The following is a 16,776-nucleotide window of genomic DNA, read 5'->3' on the forward strand; positions in this document are numbered from 1 at the left end:
ATCAAAACACATACAGTTTGTACATATCTGACCTCCAAAACAGAAACATTTAAAATATTTATTCACAAATTCCACAAAACATCAAATATTGAGCAATAAATTACAGACCTGACTGAATTCCCTGGAGCTGAACCTGGACTGGACTCGGTCTGATGGGGCCAGTGTGATGGGACCAGTCTGGGGACATGTGGAGTCTCTGGGGGAATCTCATTCCTATTTTGATCTAATTGAACTGTTTCCATGGAAACCTTTTGAACTTCTTGTTCGGACTTAACGGTTGTTCGGTTCTGCATCTCCAGATTCTCTGTTTCTGGGTTCATTTTCCAGAATATTTTCTCCGTAAGCCTTGAAGGATCCACTTATGCAGAATAATTTTTATTTTCAGAGTTTCTGCTGATGTTGAAACCTCGTTCTGATCAGGCTGGTTCTGTTTGGACCTTTAGTAAATCACTCACCTTATCATTTGTCCAAAGCAAACACCATGTTCTGGCATAATGTGGGACCCGAGTGGTAAATTTGATGTAATGAACTGCAGCAGGTGTGAGCAGGGTTTTAAAAACGAGGCGATAAAAGTTGACAATAATTTATTAAAAGACAAGTTGCTAAAAACAAAGCGTGGCAACACTATGCAGCAGAGTCATAAGTCTGTGGAAGAAAGTTAGAAATGGAGTCTTAGTTCGGCCAGGGGGGCCGTGGTCCTGCCGACCTGCTGACCCTTCACCTTTGGTCTGTCCGGCTCTCCTGCTTCAACTGCTCAGCTACCGTTTCGTTCCTGATTTCTCGGTCTGCAGAGCGGGCGTCTCCGGCTGTGGGTGGTAACGTCGAAACACAAACATGCAACACGGCGAACCAAAAAAATAACCCAAAATAAATCTAATAGGAAAAGTAAATGACTTGGAAATATCACCACAAGCAAATCCAAAACAGCAAATGTCAGAAACATGAAATGAACTCAAAAAAAGAAAAAGGAGGCCACATTACCACAATATGTGCACTCGGCACCAGGAAACCCTCGGCCACAGTTCCATGATCGACTTTGTCATCGTGACTAAACACATCGTGACTCGTGACTTGGACACTCGGGTGAAGAGGTGCGGAGCTGTCCACTGACCTGGTGGTGAGTTGGCTCCGGTGGGGGGGAGGAAGCCGGTCAGACCTGGCGGCCCAAACGTGTTGAGGGTCTGCTGGGAATGTCTGGCGGACTCTCCTGTGAGACGGAGCTTTAACTCCCATCTCCAGCAGAACTTTGAACCCGTCGGTGGACGCCTTCGGTGACGGATGCTGTGAGGCTGAAGAAGGTCTCATGGGGCCTGTGAGGATTTGGTTTTTCAGGTTTCTGTGTTCAGTTGAGTCTCCATGTTGTCCCTCCTAACCCTCGATTGTCTCTTGATTCCTCCCTGACGTATTTAACCCCACCTGTTACTAGGTGTTTCCCTGTCAGGTTCTTGCGAAATTAATGCGAAAACCTGTTTGATGCTTTTATCTTCATCCTGAAAAAAATGTCAATGTTAATTGGAATGAGTCAGAAGTATTCATACACCTGCAGATTTTGTTTTAATGTGACCAACACGTTTCTGATCTTGGGCTTCTGGGGCGGCCCAGTCAAAGTCCAGCCCTGAACCTGTGGAGGGAGCTGAAGATGAGGGTGATGGTGAGGAGGCCTTCCTCCTGACATGGAGGCCAGCAGAGGAAGTGACAGCCTCATTGCTGTGTAACCTGTGGCGCCCCCTAGTGTCCTCCTGGCTCCAGACTTTAAACCAAACGTTCATGTTTTTATGAATATGAATTCTGGAAGAAGGAGCCGTGAGAACGCCCTGGTAGTCAACATCTTCCTCATCATTCAGAGAAAAATGCAACATGATTTTAGTAGTCAGAACATTTTCTGTTTTATTTGTCTTCATATTTTCTGGATGTAAACATGAACTTTTCTCCTGAATGTCACATTAATTCACAGGGAGAATTCAATACAAACTAATCATAAAACAGAAGAATGAACCAACAGATGCAGGATTAACATATTTAAATCAGTGCAAACTTTCACATTAATGCTCAGAAATGAATCCACTTTTTGCTCCTGATCGATCAGAAAAGATCCAGATTAAAGCTGCAGTTATGTTTTCATGTATTAAACTTTGTTTTTCAAAACTAAGTTATTCATTGTTGCTTTTTAAACTAAAAATAAAACATTCAAAGTCGATTGTTAAAATATAATTTGTTTGTTTTTTTATGGAAAAATTGTTTTGATGTAGTTTTATTCATAACCTAAACAGGTTTTCATAGAATGATAAAAATCAGATTTCACAGAACATTCAGTCTGATCATTAAAGTCAAACATTAAAATTCACTGAACATCCAAACTGTTAATATATTCATTGTTGTGCTTTTATTTTCATATCTTTACAACTTGAAGTTGACAGAAAAAATGTTGCTGATTGAATTATTGGTTTGCATCAAATAGTAAATATTATTAACTGACCTTCACCAGAAATATAGATTATGTTTGTCAGATTCTCATTCAGTTTGTGATCAAAAACTGATTAAAGACAAAATAACTTCATGTCTGGTTCTGTAGACTAACCCACCAGAACCCTTCAGAACCCAGTAGAACCATCAGGACAGGACCAGCAGGCAGCAGAGGACCGGTAGGACGGACACTGTGGCCTGGTGCGGCGCTGCAGACGGCGAGGCTCTGAAGATGATGAAGCCCGGTGGATCGGCGTCGATTTGCTCGCTGATCCAGTTCTGGTACCGAGACACCCGGGCGTAAACCCCGGGGTAATCAGGCCGGGCGCACTCGAACCCGAAGCTCACAATCCCAGACTGGACCCACCTGGTGCCATCATTGCTGACCATCGGACCCCCAGAGTCCCCCTGCACACACCAAGACCAGCAAAACCAGTCAGACCAGTTAGAACCATCACCCTTGCTGCTTCCTTGTTAACCATGTTGAGGTTTATTAACGGTGAACTCTCCTTCTCCCTAGAACAGGATCAGTCTGTGGCCTATTCAAAACATCTTCATTCAATTTTTCTTACATTATCAGATTTCAGTTGATCAGGTTGAACTTCTTCTACAATGACCTGCTGTGGACACGCCCCCAGTGACCGATGGACACGCCCCCAGTGACCGACGGTCACGCCCCCAGTGACCGATGGACACGCCCCCAGTGGACCGACGGACACGCCCCCAGTGACCGATGGACACGCTCCCAGTGACCGACGGACACGCCAGAAGGACCTGGCTGCAGCAAACAGGAAGGGCGAGACGGACCTCTGTCAGTCTCAGACCTTATTTGGAAATGGGACCATCGCACTCCGGAAGTGAAGGGGGCGCTATTTCCTATATTATCCGCAGTCTCCCGTTTTTATTTCTTTTAAAATCTGTGATATATTTTCACCTTTCGGAAGGATTTTCACTCTCAGCATTTATTTGAACTTTTCTCTTTTATTTACTTCAGTGCAGCTCACAGTTTTTAACAGATTCTGTAGCTTTCTGTGAACTTCTAAATCTGCTCCTTAGTGGCATCTTTTCGGGCCTGATACTGCCTCTAGTGGCGTGGGGTGGTAACAGAGCTAATATAATTACATTACTAAATCAGAATAGCACAACGTCCTTATAATTTACTATTAATTCTGGCATTACTGGCACAGTAAAAGATAAATTCCCTCACTAAAGAACATACCGTTTCATTTTCTTAAGGAAGTAGAGCTAATTAAATGACTTAAACAAAACCTGAAAGTGATTCCAGTTTCACTCGATGGCCAACCTGTTGAAACTGTGGTCAATTTTAAATTCCTTGTCATTCCTGGACAGTCAGCTCAGTTTTGCTGAAAACACTGGCTATATCTTTAAGAACTATTCTCAGAGACTTTATCTTTTTAGACCCAGAGATCTTTGGGTTACCCAACCAGAGGTTGTGTACAACCAGTTAGTTAGAGGTTGTTGAGTTAAAATGTTAAAACTTTACGTTCTAACTAGAGTTTTAACTGTGGACTGTTTTAACTTTTCATCTGCTTTGGTCACATGAGCTGCAGAACAACAGACAATATTTTCAGAATATTTTCAATGGCAGGTAAAATAATAAGTAATAGTTTGAGCTCATGAAGGCCTTATTGTTTTCCTCTGGTAACTAAGAACATCGATTAGAAATCATTTATTGACAGAGCAATAATTATTCTTAGCCAAACTAAATGATAACATTTACCTGTAGCCTGCTAAGTGTTTTACTTGATGCAAAATTGTTGATATTGTGATTCTATGAAAGAGTTTTATTTTATCGTTTTAGAGTCAAGGAAAAATTTCCACCTTGGAAGACTAAATAGTTTAACCAGATTTTTTCCTAAATATAAAACTCTACCAACAAAAAGTCTCAGAATAATATACATGGCACCGTAAAAATAAAACTGTGAATTATTGCTTGTATCTGTTTAACAATCCTGGTTATTCTTCTGTTACACCTAATTCATTTGTTTGTTATTGACTTTTGCTCAGTTAAATTTCTTATGTATATATTGTAAATTGTATTTTTATTATAGTTGATCATGTTGTTTTTCATGTCTTATTATTTCTTTTGTTCCTCCTATAATTGGTGGAGAAATATAGATATTATTTATAATGTATAAAGGTATTGTTCACGTCACCTAATTAGCTCTACATCCTGAAGAAAATTGAAAAAATATAATGTTTTAGAAGATAATTTATCTTTTATGGTTCCAGTAATGCCAGAATTAATAATAAATAATAAAGACTTTGTGCTATTCTGATTTAGTAATGTAATTATATTAGCTGTGTTACCACCCCACGCCACTAGAATCTATCAATCAATCAATCAATCAATCAATCAATCAATCAATCAATCAATCAATCAATCAATCAATCAAATGTTATTTGTATAGCCCATTTCAGCAGCAAGACATTTCAAAGTGCTTTACATCATTACAAACACAGAATCACAAAGTAACATAGAATCAAGCATTAATTCAAGTTCCATCAATAAATTTGTAATTGATTACATTTCAAATACAATCCTAAACAGGTGGGTTTTTAGTTGAGATTTAAAAGAAGTCAGTGTTTCAGCTGTTTTACAGTTTTCTGGAAGTTTGTTCCAAATTTGTGGTGCATAGATGCTGAAAGCTGCTTCTCCTCGTTTGGTTCTGGTTCTGGGGATGCAGAGCAGAACCAGAACCAGAACCTGAGAGGTCTGGAAGGTTGATACAACAACAGCAGATCTTTAATGTATTGTGGTGCTAAGCCGTTCAGTGATTTATAAACTAACAACAGTATTTTAAAGTCTATTCTTTGAGCTACAGGGAGCCAGTGGAGGGACTTTAAAACTGGTGTTATGTGCTCTATCTTCCTGGTTCTAGTCAGAACGCCAGCAGCAGCATCTGGATCAGCTGCAGCTGTTTGATTGATTTGTTGGACAGACCTGTGAAGACGCTGTTGCAATAATCAATACGACTGAAGATGAAGGCATGGATGAGTTTCTCTAGATCTGGCTGAGACATTAGTCCTTTAATCCTGGAAATGTTCTTCAGGTGATAGAAGGCCGACTTTGTAACTGTCTTTATGTGGCTCTGGAGGTTCAGGTCAGAGTCCATCACTACTCCCAGGTTTCGGGCCTGATCGCTGGTTTTTAGTTGTAATAACTGAAGCTGTGCGTTGACTCTAGATCTATAACTCTAGATCTGTAACTCTAGATCTGTAACTCTAGATCTATAACTCTAGATCTATAACTCTAGATCTATAACTCTAGATCGTTCCTCTTTAGGTCCAAAAATAATAACTTCAGTTTTATTTCTGTTCAGCTGGAGAATAACTAGAGGCAGTATCAGGCCCGAAAAGATGCGAGTAATGAGCAGATTTAGAAGTTCACAGAAAGCTACAGAATGTGTTAAAAACTGTGAGCTGTGCTGAAGTAAATAAAAGTTCAAATAAATGCTGAGAGTGAAAATCCTTCCTAAAGGTGGAGATATATCATCGATTTCAAAAGAAAATAAAAACGGGAGACTGTGGATAATATAGGAAATAGCGCCCCCTTCACTTCCGGAGTGCAATGGTCCCATTTCCAAATAAGGTCTGAGACTGACAGCGGTCAGTCCCGCCCCTTCCTGTCTGCTGCAGCCAGGTGAACTTGGTCCACGTCCACCAGTGACTTTTGGTTTCCTTCTATTTGTTTGTGGCTTTAATCTAATTCATTGTGTTTCTGCTTCAACTGCAGCTCTCTGGTTGCTGGTTGCTCTGTGGTTGCTCCATGCCAGTGAAACTGGTTTTTGCCTCAGCAGGATCTTTCTGGTTCAATAAAAACCAAATCAAAGCTGCTGTAAAGATGCTGTTCCTGCTGCCGATTGGCCAGAACTCACCTGGCAGGAGTCCCTCCCTCCTTCGGCCAGCCCGGCGCAGATCATGTTGCCGGTGATGGAGCCGTGGGAGGCGCTGCACTGGGACTCCGACACCACTGGGATTTCCACTTCCTGCAGCGTCTGGGGGAAAGGCAGAGGGCCTGGACAAGAGAACAGACTGCTTACTGGTTCTGACTCGGCTCTACTGGTAGACTGGTTCCAGGCTCTGATGGGGACTGGTGGTTGTTTCAGTGAATACATGATGAAACTGGGAGAACTGGTTGGACTGGGAGAGCTTTTCTATTGCTGGATGACCTTTATCAGGAAATCCTAAAGTGAGTCTGAATAAAATCAAATCACCAGAGGTCAAAGGTCAACCTCAGCAGCGTTAGAGCCTGGAACCAGTTGTCAGCTGCAGAGGGACGAAGCGGGGGGTCTCACTCTGGAAGCGGACGTCGCCCCAGCCGGTGATCCAGCTGCTCTGCCCGGCCGGGAAGACGCTGCCGGCCGCCGCCAGGCAGACCGGCCGGATGTAGTCGGTGAAGGTCACGGCTTCCTGCAGCTGCAGCAGCGCCACGTCGTTGTCTTTGGTCTCCTCGTCGTAGTCCGGGTGCGTGATGACACGGCTCACCCTGCGAGACTCCTCGTTGGGATTCGGGGACTGCTGGGTGAGCCGTCCAAGGTAAACGATCAGGTTCGAGGCGACGGTGCTGGGACGGAGAAAAGCTGTCAGCCGCGGCGTGACGTGGCGCGGTGGCCGAGCCGCCAGGTGAGAGGAGCTCACCTTTGGAAGCAGTGGGCGGCGCTCAGGACCCACTGATGGCTGATCAGGGAGCCGCCGCAGATATGGCTGTCCTGGTGCAGACTGACCTGCCAGGGCCAAGCGCCGGCCGCCGCGTCCTGACCGCCCACGATCCGAAAACCGCGGCTGGAGCCGAGCGGCGCGCTGCCGCAGACTGCAACAGACAGAGGTTGCGGCAACCAGCAACAGCAACTGCTGCAGGAAGCCAGCGTACCTGGGTGGGCCCCATACGGGATAAACATGGGCTACAATACGGGACCCATGTGGGTCAAAACTATGTGGGCCCATGTTTATCTCATATCGGCCCCACCCAGGTAGGCAGCCCGGGAGCAACCAGCAACATCAAAAAATCAGTTGTGTTTATTAATAAAGTGGATTATTTTCAACTAATTCATGTTTTTATTCTAATACTTTAACCTCTAAATACTGTAAATATGAAACGAGGCTGTGAACATTTCTCCTGCAATTCAGAAATGATTTAAGCTAAGAGTAAATCTAAAATAAGCCGTGTTTCCTGGATGCTGCTGCGCTCTGATCACTTTGTTCACTTTTATAACTTGGTTTTGACCCAGTTTGCCAAACGAGACCAAAACCAGAACCGAGACCAGGAGAACCTGCAGAACCTGCAGAACCTCTGGGCCCTGATGGAAACATCCAGGGGCTGAAAACTTTTCATACAGATTTTGTTTGAGATTCAAATTTTACAAGAAAAGTTAAAATTCAACCTGAAACATCAGAAGGAAAAGCATCAAAGCTCCATGAGAACATTTACAGACCTGATAAAACTGGCTGCACAGAGTGACCTTTGACCTTTATGGCTAAATGGTTTCAGTTCTGAAAGGAACTAACAGCCAGACGCTAAGGGCTGCTAACTAGGTTCTGGTTCTGGTTAAGGTTCTGAACCTGCACTATTGCTCTTAGCTAATTACGGTTAGCTCCTAGCTAATTAGCTCTGAGCTAATTAGCCAACTAGCTAATGAGCTAGTTACAGTTAGCTCTGAGCTAATTATGATTAGCTCCTAAAACTGTGACATCACTGCATCATTTTATTTATTCTTTTATTTATTTATTGTTGCCATTTAACTGCCGGGTTAAATTATTTCTGCTGTTTGTTCCACACATACAGAGGAACGACCAGATGATATTTTTATACCTTTGTAAAGGATAGTAAACTATTCAATATAAATTGTGTAAATTACTTAAACTTTAAGGTCAAATTGTAAATTACTGAAAGTGAATTTTCTAAATTATGAATGTTTCAGATTGTTTATGGATATTTGTCTGTTTTGATTGGTTCATATTTGTTTTGTTTAATGGTATTTGCTCTTTGTAATGTTTGTTTATTTTGTATGTGCCTCCCAGGCTGCCGTAGCCAATGAGGGCAGGCCTAGAAAAGCTGGCCGTGTTTTTGGACCAATGAATGACTTGAACTGTCAAGATGTTTGGCACAAACAAACCGACCTCAGTGTTTCTCGGTGACGTTTTGTTTTATTTGATTTGTAAGTTTATGTTTTGTATTCTAATGTTTGTGTATGTTTTAGTTTTCATGGCGATGATCTGCATCCAAGAAAAGAAACAAACCTCTGAGTAATCCTTATCAGGTGTTTATAAACAGTAACTTAGACTGAACTATTCATTGGCGATTTCGATGTAAATTACAAGTTTTGTTAATAATTTCCCACAGCTGTTGCACAACGGATGGTGTGTTGAACTCACCATCGATCTGCGCATCACTTCCTGTAAAAGACAGAGCAACGAAAGTTTAGAAAAACACAGATCTTCCTCCCTGAGGCTTTGTGGGCGGAGCCTAACAAAGGGGAACTTGTAGCATTGGGAACAACAAGCAACAGTTATATACCTCAGTTATAGAAACTAGAACCAAATTGTTTCTGTCAAATGATCTCATTGATTGTTGTTCAGACATTTTTAGCTTCATTTGATCTGAAAGTGAAGGGAGCCATCCTTCCATCCATCCATCCATCCTTCCATCCATCCATCCATCCTTCCATCCATCCATCCAGCCATCCATCCATCCATCCAGCCATCCATCCATCCATCCTTCCATCCATCCATCCAGCCATCCATCCATCCATCCATCCATCCATCCATCCATCCATCCATCCATCCATCCATCCTTCCATCCATCCATCCATCCATCCATCCATCCATCCATCCACAGCCTCATTGATACTTTATTTATTTCAAGTGCTTTTGAACAGTTTTCTGTTTCCTGACCTGGATTGAACTGATCTCATCCTCACTGTAACATCAGACTCTCTAGATCAGGGGTCTCAAACTCCAGTCCTCAAGGGCCTCAAGGACCTGCAGTTTTTAGATGAGCCTCAGGTACAAAACCCTGGAATGAAACGGCTTCATGACCTCCTCCTGGTGTAGATCAGATCTCCAGAACCTTAATGACCTAATTATTATGTTCAGGTGCTGCAGCAGAGGCTCATCTAAAAGTTGCAGGACTGCGAACCTCCAGGACTGGAGTTTGACACCTGTGCTCTAGATGTTCTGCTAAAAGGATCATAAATAAAAATGCTTAAAATCTTGAGCTGTTTTTTTGTGAGAGGTTTGAGGAAGCCCTTCAGGAAACAGACTGAGTCTGTTAATGAAAAACTAGGAAGATCCAACAGTAACAGAAGTTGTTGTTAAATCACATCTGATTATAAACGCAGGAAGCAGGTTTCAGGTTTCTGCTCTGAACCGTCACCCAGGTGAGACTCACCTGCAGCTGAGAGGATCAGCAGCAGCAGGACTCTGGGGGAAGACGACCCGACCTTCATCACGAAGAGACTTCAATCTGAATCAATAAGGAAGTAACTTGCCTGGTCTTACCTGAGAAGGAACGCCCACACACACACACACACACACACATACACACCCCTACACACACACACACACACACACACACACACACACACACACACATACACACCCCTACACACACACACACACCCACACACACACATACACACACATTTCCCTGCACCAACCACAAACATGGCGGCGTGGCAACAGCTATTGGCCTTCGCGCTGCCAGATGTTCAAAGGAAGTTAAGCGTCTGGCTGCTGAAGTGCATCATGGGAAGGTGAGTCCTGATCTCCTACATGAACCTGAACTCTGAAAACCTCCAAAGAGAAGTGAGGCTTGAGGTTCTTCTGCAGGTTTATTGGGTTCAATGTGTCAGCAAGATTGAAGGAAGCGTTTGTAGAGGACAGGATCTTCCTCAGAGTGTGACAGCAAGGCATCTTAATGGCATCTTCATAACTGGTGCTACTGGTTCCACTTTATTTCAGGTAGGGAGAAACATTAATGACTGTGTAGTTAAAGATTTTGACTGGGTAATTACACTTTATGACATCTGTAACTAGTATGTTTAAGGGAAAATATTAATCACACAATTATTTAATGTAACATCTGCAGCTTGTGGAGCCACGGTTACATCTAAGAGACACAATTATGGATGGAAACAATCAGTAAAACACAAACTTTTGTTCATTCAGACAAACCACATTTTTGGTGGGTGAAGTGGAAAAAAACCTTGAATAACCTGTACTAAGTAAAATTAATATTTATTAGAAATACACAAAATAGAATTGCAGTATAATCTTGCAGAAAAAATATTTTGTATATACATAAAATAGAATTACAAAATATAAATGAAAAATAACAATTTACAGTTTTTACTACTGATGTGTGCTTTAATAATATTGACATTGTAGATTCACACTGAAGGCATCAAAACTATGAATAACATGTGGAAATATGCACTAAACAAAAAAGTGTAAAACAACTGAAAATACCCTTTATATTCTAGTTTCTTCAGAGTAGCAACCTTTTGCTGTGATTACTGCTTTGCACACACTCTGCATTTTCTTGATGAGCTTCAACAGGTCGTCACCTGAAATGGTTTTCACTTCATAGGTCAACCTGCCCTGTCAGGTTAATAAGTGGGATTTATTGCCTTATAAATAGTCATGAAAATAAAGAAAACCCATTGAATTAGAAGGTGTGTCCAAACCTTTGGTCTGTACTGTACATATATACTGTATATATATATATATATATATATATATATAAATTCCCTTCTCACCCACCGCGGGTGGTTCTTATCCTCTGAGCTCGGGTCCTCTACCAGAGGCCTGGGAGCTTGAGGGTTCTGCACATTTCTGGACTGAGATGTCTGATGTTGTTCCTGGGATCTGTTGTAGCCATTGGTCCAGTTTGGGGGTGACTGCCCCGAGGGCCCCGATGACCACAGGCACCACTGTGGTCTTTACCTTCCAGGCCCTCTCCAGTTCCTCCCTGAGGCCCTGGTATTTCTCTAGTTTCTCCTGCTCCTTTTTCCTGATGTTGCAGTCGCTTGGTATTGCTACATCTACCACAACGGCTTTCCTCTGTTGTTTATCCACCACCACAATGTCCGGTTGGTTTGCCATTACCATTTTGTCTGTCTGGATCTGGAAGTCCCACAGGATCTTAGCTCTGGCGTTCTCCGCCACCTTTGGGGGTGTTTCCCACTTTGATCTCGGGGTTTCCAGTCCATATTCTGCACAGATGTTTCTGTACACTATGCCTGCAACTTGGTTATGTCGTTCCATGTACGCTTTCCCTGCCAGTATCTTGCACCCTGCTGTTATGTGCTGGACTGTCTCAGGGGCCTCCTTGCACAACCTACACCTTGGGTCTTGTCTGGTGTGGTATATCTGGGCCTCTATTGCTCTGGTGTTTAGGGCCTGTTCCTGGGCGGCCAGGATGAGGGCCTCTGTGCTGTCCTTGAGTCCAGCTTTTTCCAGCCATTGGTAGGATTTACTGATATCAGCCACTTGGGTTATTTGCTGGTGGTACATCCCATGTAGGGGCTTGTCCTCCCATGATGGTATCTCTGGCACCTCAACCTCCGTTCCCTGTTGTCTGAGATATTCACTGAGCACATTGTCTGTTGAGGCTTTGTCCCTGATGTATTTATGGATCTTAGTTGTTTCGTCCTGGACTGTGGTTCTCACACTCACTAGTCCTCTGCCTCCTTCCTTGCGGCTCGTGTACAGTCTCAGGGTGCTGGATTTGGGATGGAACCCTCCATGCATTGTTAGTAGTTTTCTAGTCTTAATATCCGTGGCTTTTATCTCCTCCTTTGGCTAGTATTAAGGAAGAATAATTTATAAATTAACTTTGGACAAAACGTTTGGCTCTCTCTTCCTTAAACTTCCGGGTCCTCTCAGCGGTTTTTCTTGTGCAGCCACAAGAAAAACAACAATGCGTGTTGACGTCACAGAATCACATAGTTTAATCCCATACAAAGCAACGTATGAATCAACAACAAAGCTGAAGAGGAACAGAGATATACATTCTTTACCTTATGCAGACAAAGACAGACAAAGACAAACAAAAAAACAAAACAAAGACGCGTCTTTGGAGAGAGCCGATGCAAAAAGCAAAAATAGTGGCAGCTCTCTGAATTATTACTCCTGTACACGAAGTCTTATACTGAAGGTGTGTCTTCGCTTTTTAATATATTCAATTAAGGCGTACCTCTCGTTGGCCAACTGGAAGCTACCTTGGACACTCAGAGAAACTTAGAAACTCCCCCTAATTTTACGGCAAAGATCAAAGGCCATTTGCTCTCTGGTAAAAACAAAAGAGCCAACAGCTGCGTCCTGGCCTCCTGGGTTCTACGGTCATTTTGGGTACAGAGAAACATGAGATAAGATTTCACAGATACCTGTGAAATCCGAAGTCTCTTCCATTGTCTCTCCTTACATAAATTCTCCGAAGAAACTTAAATCCAGTATTTTGGTTCAAGGAAAAGTTATCTTCGCAAACCCCAGTTTTGCTCCTCTACAGTCAGCACCTCAAAAGATTGAGTTCTGCCAAAAATAACACATAAAATCAACGGAACAAAATGAGGTATAAATCCTGAGCAATTTTCTAATACTACACAAAACATTTTCATTCAAACAATTTCCATTTGATTCTGATATTGTCACAGATAGTACAATTTTCAAATACATTCATCATTTACTAGATTAGTAGTTTTAAAATGAGATAATACAATCTTCGATAAAAACATGCTATTAATACTTATAAAAATGTCTTAGAAATTAAATGTTAGTGGTTTCAACCTTCTATGTTGTATTCAGTTTCACACCATCCCAGATGTTGGTTTCTAGAAGGCTTTTGATCTTCTGTGAACCAAACAGATTTCTCTCTCCCAGGCCCAAATGATAGTGCCTTGGGGGAGATGCTAATTTTACGGCCTCCTGTGCTCTGGCAACACAGCAGGAGACTCCATTGAGAGATCTGCATTTGCTTGCCCATCTGGTTTAATTTTAAATCCTTAACACAAACCTGTTCAAAATAAAGAAATTTGTTCAAAATAAGAATGTTCAATATACCTTTTACACATGCCGTAAGATTAACTGTATTAAGCACTAAAAATAATCATTTTTCCTCAACACCAGCTAATTATTCCAGCAGGGTATCTGATTACTGGCAGGGCATAGCTGTTTATCACACGGATTTTGTTCTTGCCATTGAGCTGGCTTCTCAGGACTTGCCTTATTCGTTGGAGGTATTTAGCTGTGGCTCCTTTCCTTGTGACCTCATCGAGGTTGCCATTTGCTTGTGGTATACCTAGGTACTTGTAACTGTCCTCTATGTCTGCTATTGTTCCTTCTGGGAGTGAGACCCCTTCTGTGAGGATGACCTTCCCCTTCTTTGTGATCAGCCGACCACACTTCTCTAGTCCGAATGACATCCCAATGTCCGTGCTGTAGATCCTGGTGGTGTGGATCAGTGAGTCGATGTCTCACTCACTCTTGGCATACAGCTTGATGTCATCCATGTAGAGAAGGTGACTGATGTTGGCCCCATTTTTGAGTCGGTATCCGTAGCCAGTCTTGTTGATAATTTGGCTGAGGGGGTTCAGGCCTATGCAGAACAGTAGCGGGGACCGAGCATCTCCTTGGTATATTCCACATTTGATGGACACTTGTGCAAGTGGTTTGCAGTTGGCTTCAAGGGTGGTTTTCCACAGCCTCATCGAGTTTGCAATGAAGGCTCTCAGAGTCCTGTTGATGTTATACATCTCTAAGCATTCAATGATCCAAGTATGCGGCATTGAGTCATAGGCTTTCTTGTAATCAATCCAAGCCATACACAGGTTGGTGTGTCGGGTTTTGCAGTCTCGGGCAACTGTGCGGTCTACGAGGAGTTGGTGTTTAGCTCCTCTGCTATTTACACCGATACCTTTCTGTGTCGTGCTCATGTGTTTATCCATGTGTTTGCTTATCTTGGCCGCTATGATGCCTGACATGAGCTTCCATGTTGTGGAGAGGCAGGTTATTGGTCGGTAGTTGGGTGGGACTGGACCCTTTGATGGATCCTTCTGGATTAGGATTGTCTGCCCTTCAGTTAACCATTCAGGGTGAGTCCCACTTTGTAGCAGCTGGTTCATTTGGCCCGCCAGTCGCTCATGGAGGGCAATGCATTTCTTTAGCCAGTAGGCATGGATCATGTCAGGCCCTGGTGCTGTCCAGTTTTTCATACCTGAGACTCTTTCTTGGACATCTGTCACAGTGATGGTTACCAAGGCTTGCTCAGGGAGGTTATTATGGTCCTCTCGTAGAGAGATCAACCACTGTGCATTGCTGTTGTGGGACGCCTCCCTTTCCCATATGCCTTTCCAGTATTGTTCAGTCTCCAGCCTTGGTGGGTCTACTCTGTTGTTATTACCCTGCCATTGAGAGTACACCTTAGCTGGTTGAGTGGAGAAGAGCCGGTTAATCCTTCTGGATTCATTCTCCCTTGTGTATCTGTTTAGGCGGCTGGCCAAGGCTTGGAGCCTCTGTTTGGCAGTTTCGAGTGCCTCAGGTAGGGGCATCTGCCTGTACTTTCTGGGTACTGGTCTTTTCATTGTACCCTTATGGAGCTCTGACAGTTGGCTCACTTCCCTCCTTGTTACCTTGATTTTAGCCTCTAATCGTCTTTTCCACGGTGGGTATTGGGTCTCATGGCTGCTCTTATAGCCAAGTGTCTCAAGGATCACTGATGCTGAGTTGTAGATCAGCTCATTGGTTTCTGTTATGGTGTTGGTAGGGATCGTTCACATTCTCAATGAGGCTTTCTGATGGTACTTCACCGAGGAGGTCTGGTTGTCATTCGGGTCATGATTTTCTCTCTCAGGTCAGCAGCCGTCTCGTTCAGCTCTGATTTGCTCAATCCCCTGACTGGGTGGGGACTTGTAGTTAAGTCCCCACAGTTCTGACATCCAGGTTCCTCCTTTTTGCCGTAGCATTTGTGTTGTATCTCGTCAATCTCAAGTTGTGATAGCAGTTGCCGTTTGCGGATGTTGGAACACTGAGCTACTAGTTGTTTAGCGCTTAGTGTTGACTGGGGATGTCGAAGTAACCATTCCTTCACCAGTCTTTGCATGTAACCTCTCTGATTAGGGTTACTTGAGTACTAGCATTCCAACAGATCCACATTTTCATCTCTCGCCCATTTCCGTCTTGTTCCAGTAGCCCATTTGTCATCAAGGTGCTCTGGTTCCCCAACACCTGACGCAGACCTTGTTTGGCCGGGCGACGTCTGAGCCGGCATGTTATGCATTTTTGTGTCTCTCATGGTATGAGGTAGGCAGTAGCTTGAAGGGTCTTGCCTAAGGACCCAGACTGGATTCGAACCCCGCCCTCTCGGGTGATATACTGATGTCTTAGTATATCACCCTTATCTATTGAGCTGACTGGATAGCTCAATAGATAAGACATCAGTATATATATATATATATATATATATATATATAGCCTATATATATAGGCTGTAATTCCTAGTAATAATAATAATTTATTATTATTCCAGCTTCATGTCAGAAACTCGATCATCTTCATCACTGAAGGAGCTTCAAAATAAATGATTTATTACTTCCATATTTGATGCTTAGTTGCAAAAAAAAGAAAACTAATTTATTCAGTCATAAAAACAAAAAAGCATCAGCTGTGATAGTTTGATTAAAATAAATGAATCTAAAGATGACCTCTGACCCTGGAAAGCCTGATGATGATTTCAAAGAACAATCAGAAAACAATATAAATAAACTGGAGTAACCTCACAACACTGGAAACTGTATGCACCCTGTGCACGCAAAATGACAATAAAGTCAGTCTAAGTCTCTAAACTGGTCAGGAACGCAGCGCAGAATAAATATGTCTAACTGAGAGACATTTTTAAATAGATGAAATTAAATAGTGTGTTTATAATGTAGTGTTAATAAGACAACTTTCTCCTTAAAACAGATCCGATCCGAGTTTAAGTGAACCTGGAGAGTCCCAGTCCTCCGAGTCTCCTTCCGTCTAAAACCTGAAATATCCAACAGATTGAATAAACCTTCGGCCTTCAGGAGGATTTCTGCGCTTTATTAAACTAACATGTTGATATTTTTGCTCTAATATTGTCTCCGTCATTCCCGCTCTGGGAGCTTCTGGAAATGTTGTGAATTCATCGGGCTTTTCTGTCACTTTCTGACATTTTCTCGGAGCGACCAGAAGCTGGGAGAAACTTCTAGCGGGTGACGTCATGACGTCACGGGGCCTCGCCGCGCTCTGTGATTGGCCGAAGGCTGGAGAAGC

General features: G+C 42.9%; 1 protein-coding gene across 1 annotated transcript; it reads right to left on the bottom strand.

Moving 5' to 3' along the window:
- Positions 1 to 1,861: 1,861 nt before the first annotated feature.
- Positions 1,862 to 10,026, bottom strand: LOC114159566 (trypsin-like). The gene is made up of 6 exons (XM_028041535.1): positions 9,875 to 10,026; positions 8,860 to 8,880; positions 7,126 to 7,297; positions 6,783 to 7,051; positions 6,363 to 6,502; positions 1,862 to 2,871 (listed from the first exon to the last, which is right to left on the bottom strand). Exons 1-6 carry the CDS (start codon positions 9,930 to 9,932, stop codon positions 2,611 to 2,613), a joined length of 921 nt encoding a protein of 306 aa, XP_027897336.1. The 5' UTR covers positions 9,933 to 10,026; the 3' UTR covers positions 1,862 to 2,610.
- Positions 10,027 to 16,776: the final 6,750 nt, after the last annotated feature.

This window comes from Xiphophorus couchianus, chromosome 16 (genome assembly GCF_001444195.1).
Source record: "Xiphophorus couchianus chromosome 16, X_couchianus-1.0, whole genome shotgun sequence".
In the NCBI taxonomy this organism is placed as follows: Eukaryota; Metazoa; Chordata; class Actinopteri; order Cyprinodontiformes; family Poeciliidae; genus Xiphophorus; species Xiphophorus couchianus.

Bases quoted from the DNA above. Each gene is read 5' to 3' on its own strand.
- LOC114159566 (XM_028041535.1), bottom strand. From the start codon at position 9,932: ATGAAGGTCGGGTCGTCTTCCCCCAGAGTCCTGCTGCTGCTGATCCTC. The intron at 8,881-9,874 runs GTGAGTCTCACC...TGTCTTTTACAG, and splicing joins GCTGATCCTCTCAGCTGCAG to GAAGTGATGCGCAGATCGAT. The intron at 7,298-8,859 runs GTGAGTTCAACA...TGTCTGTTGCAG, and splicing joins AAGTGATGCGCAGATCGATG to TCTGCGGCAGCGCGCCGCTC.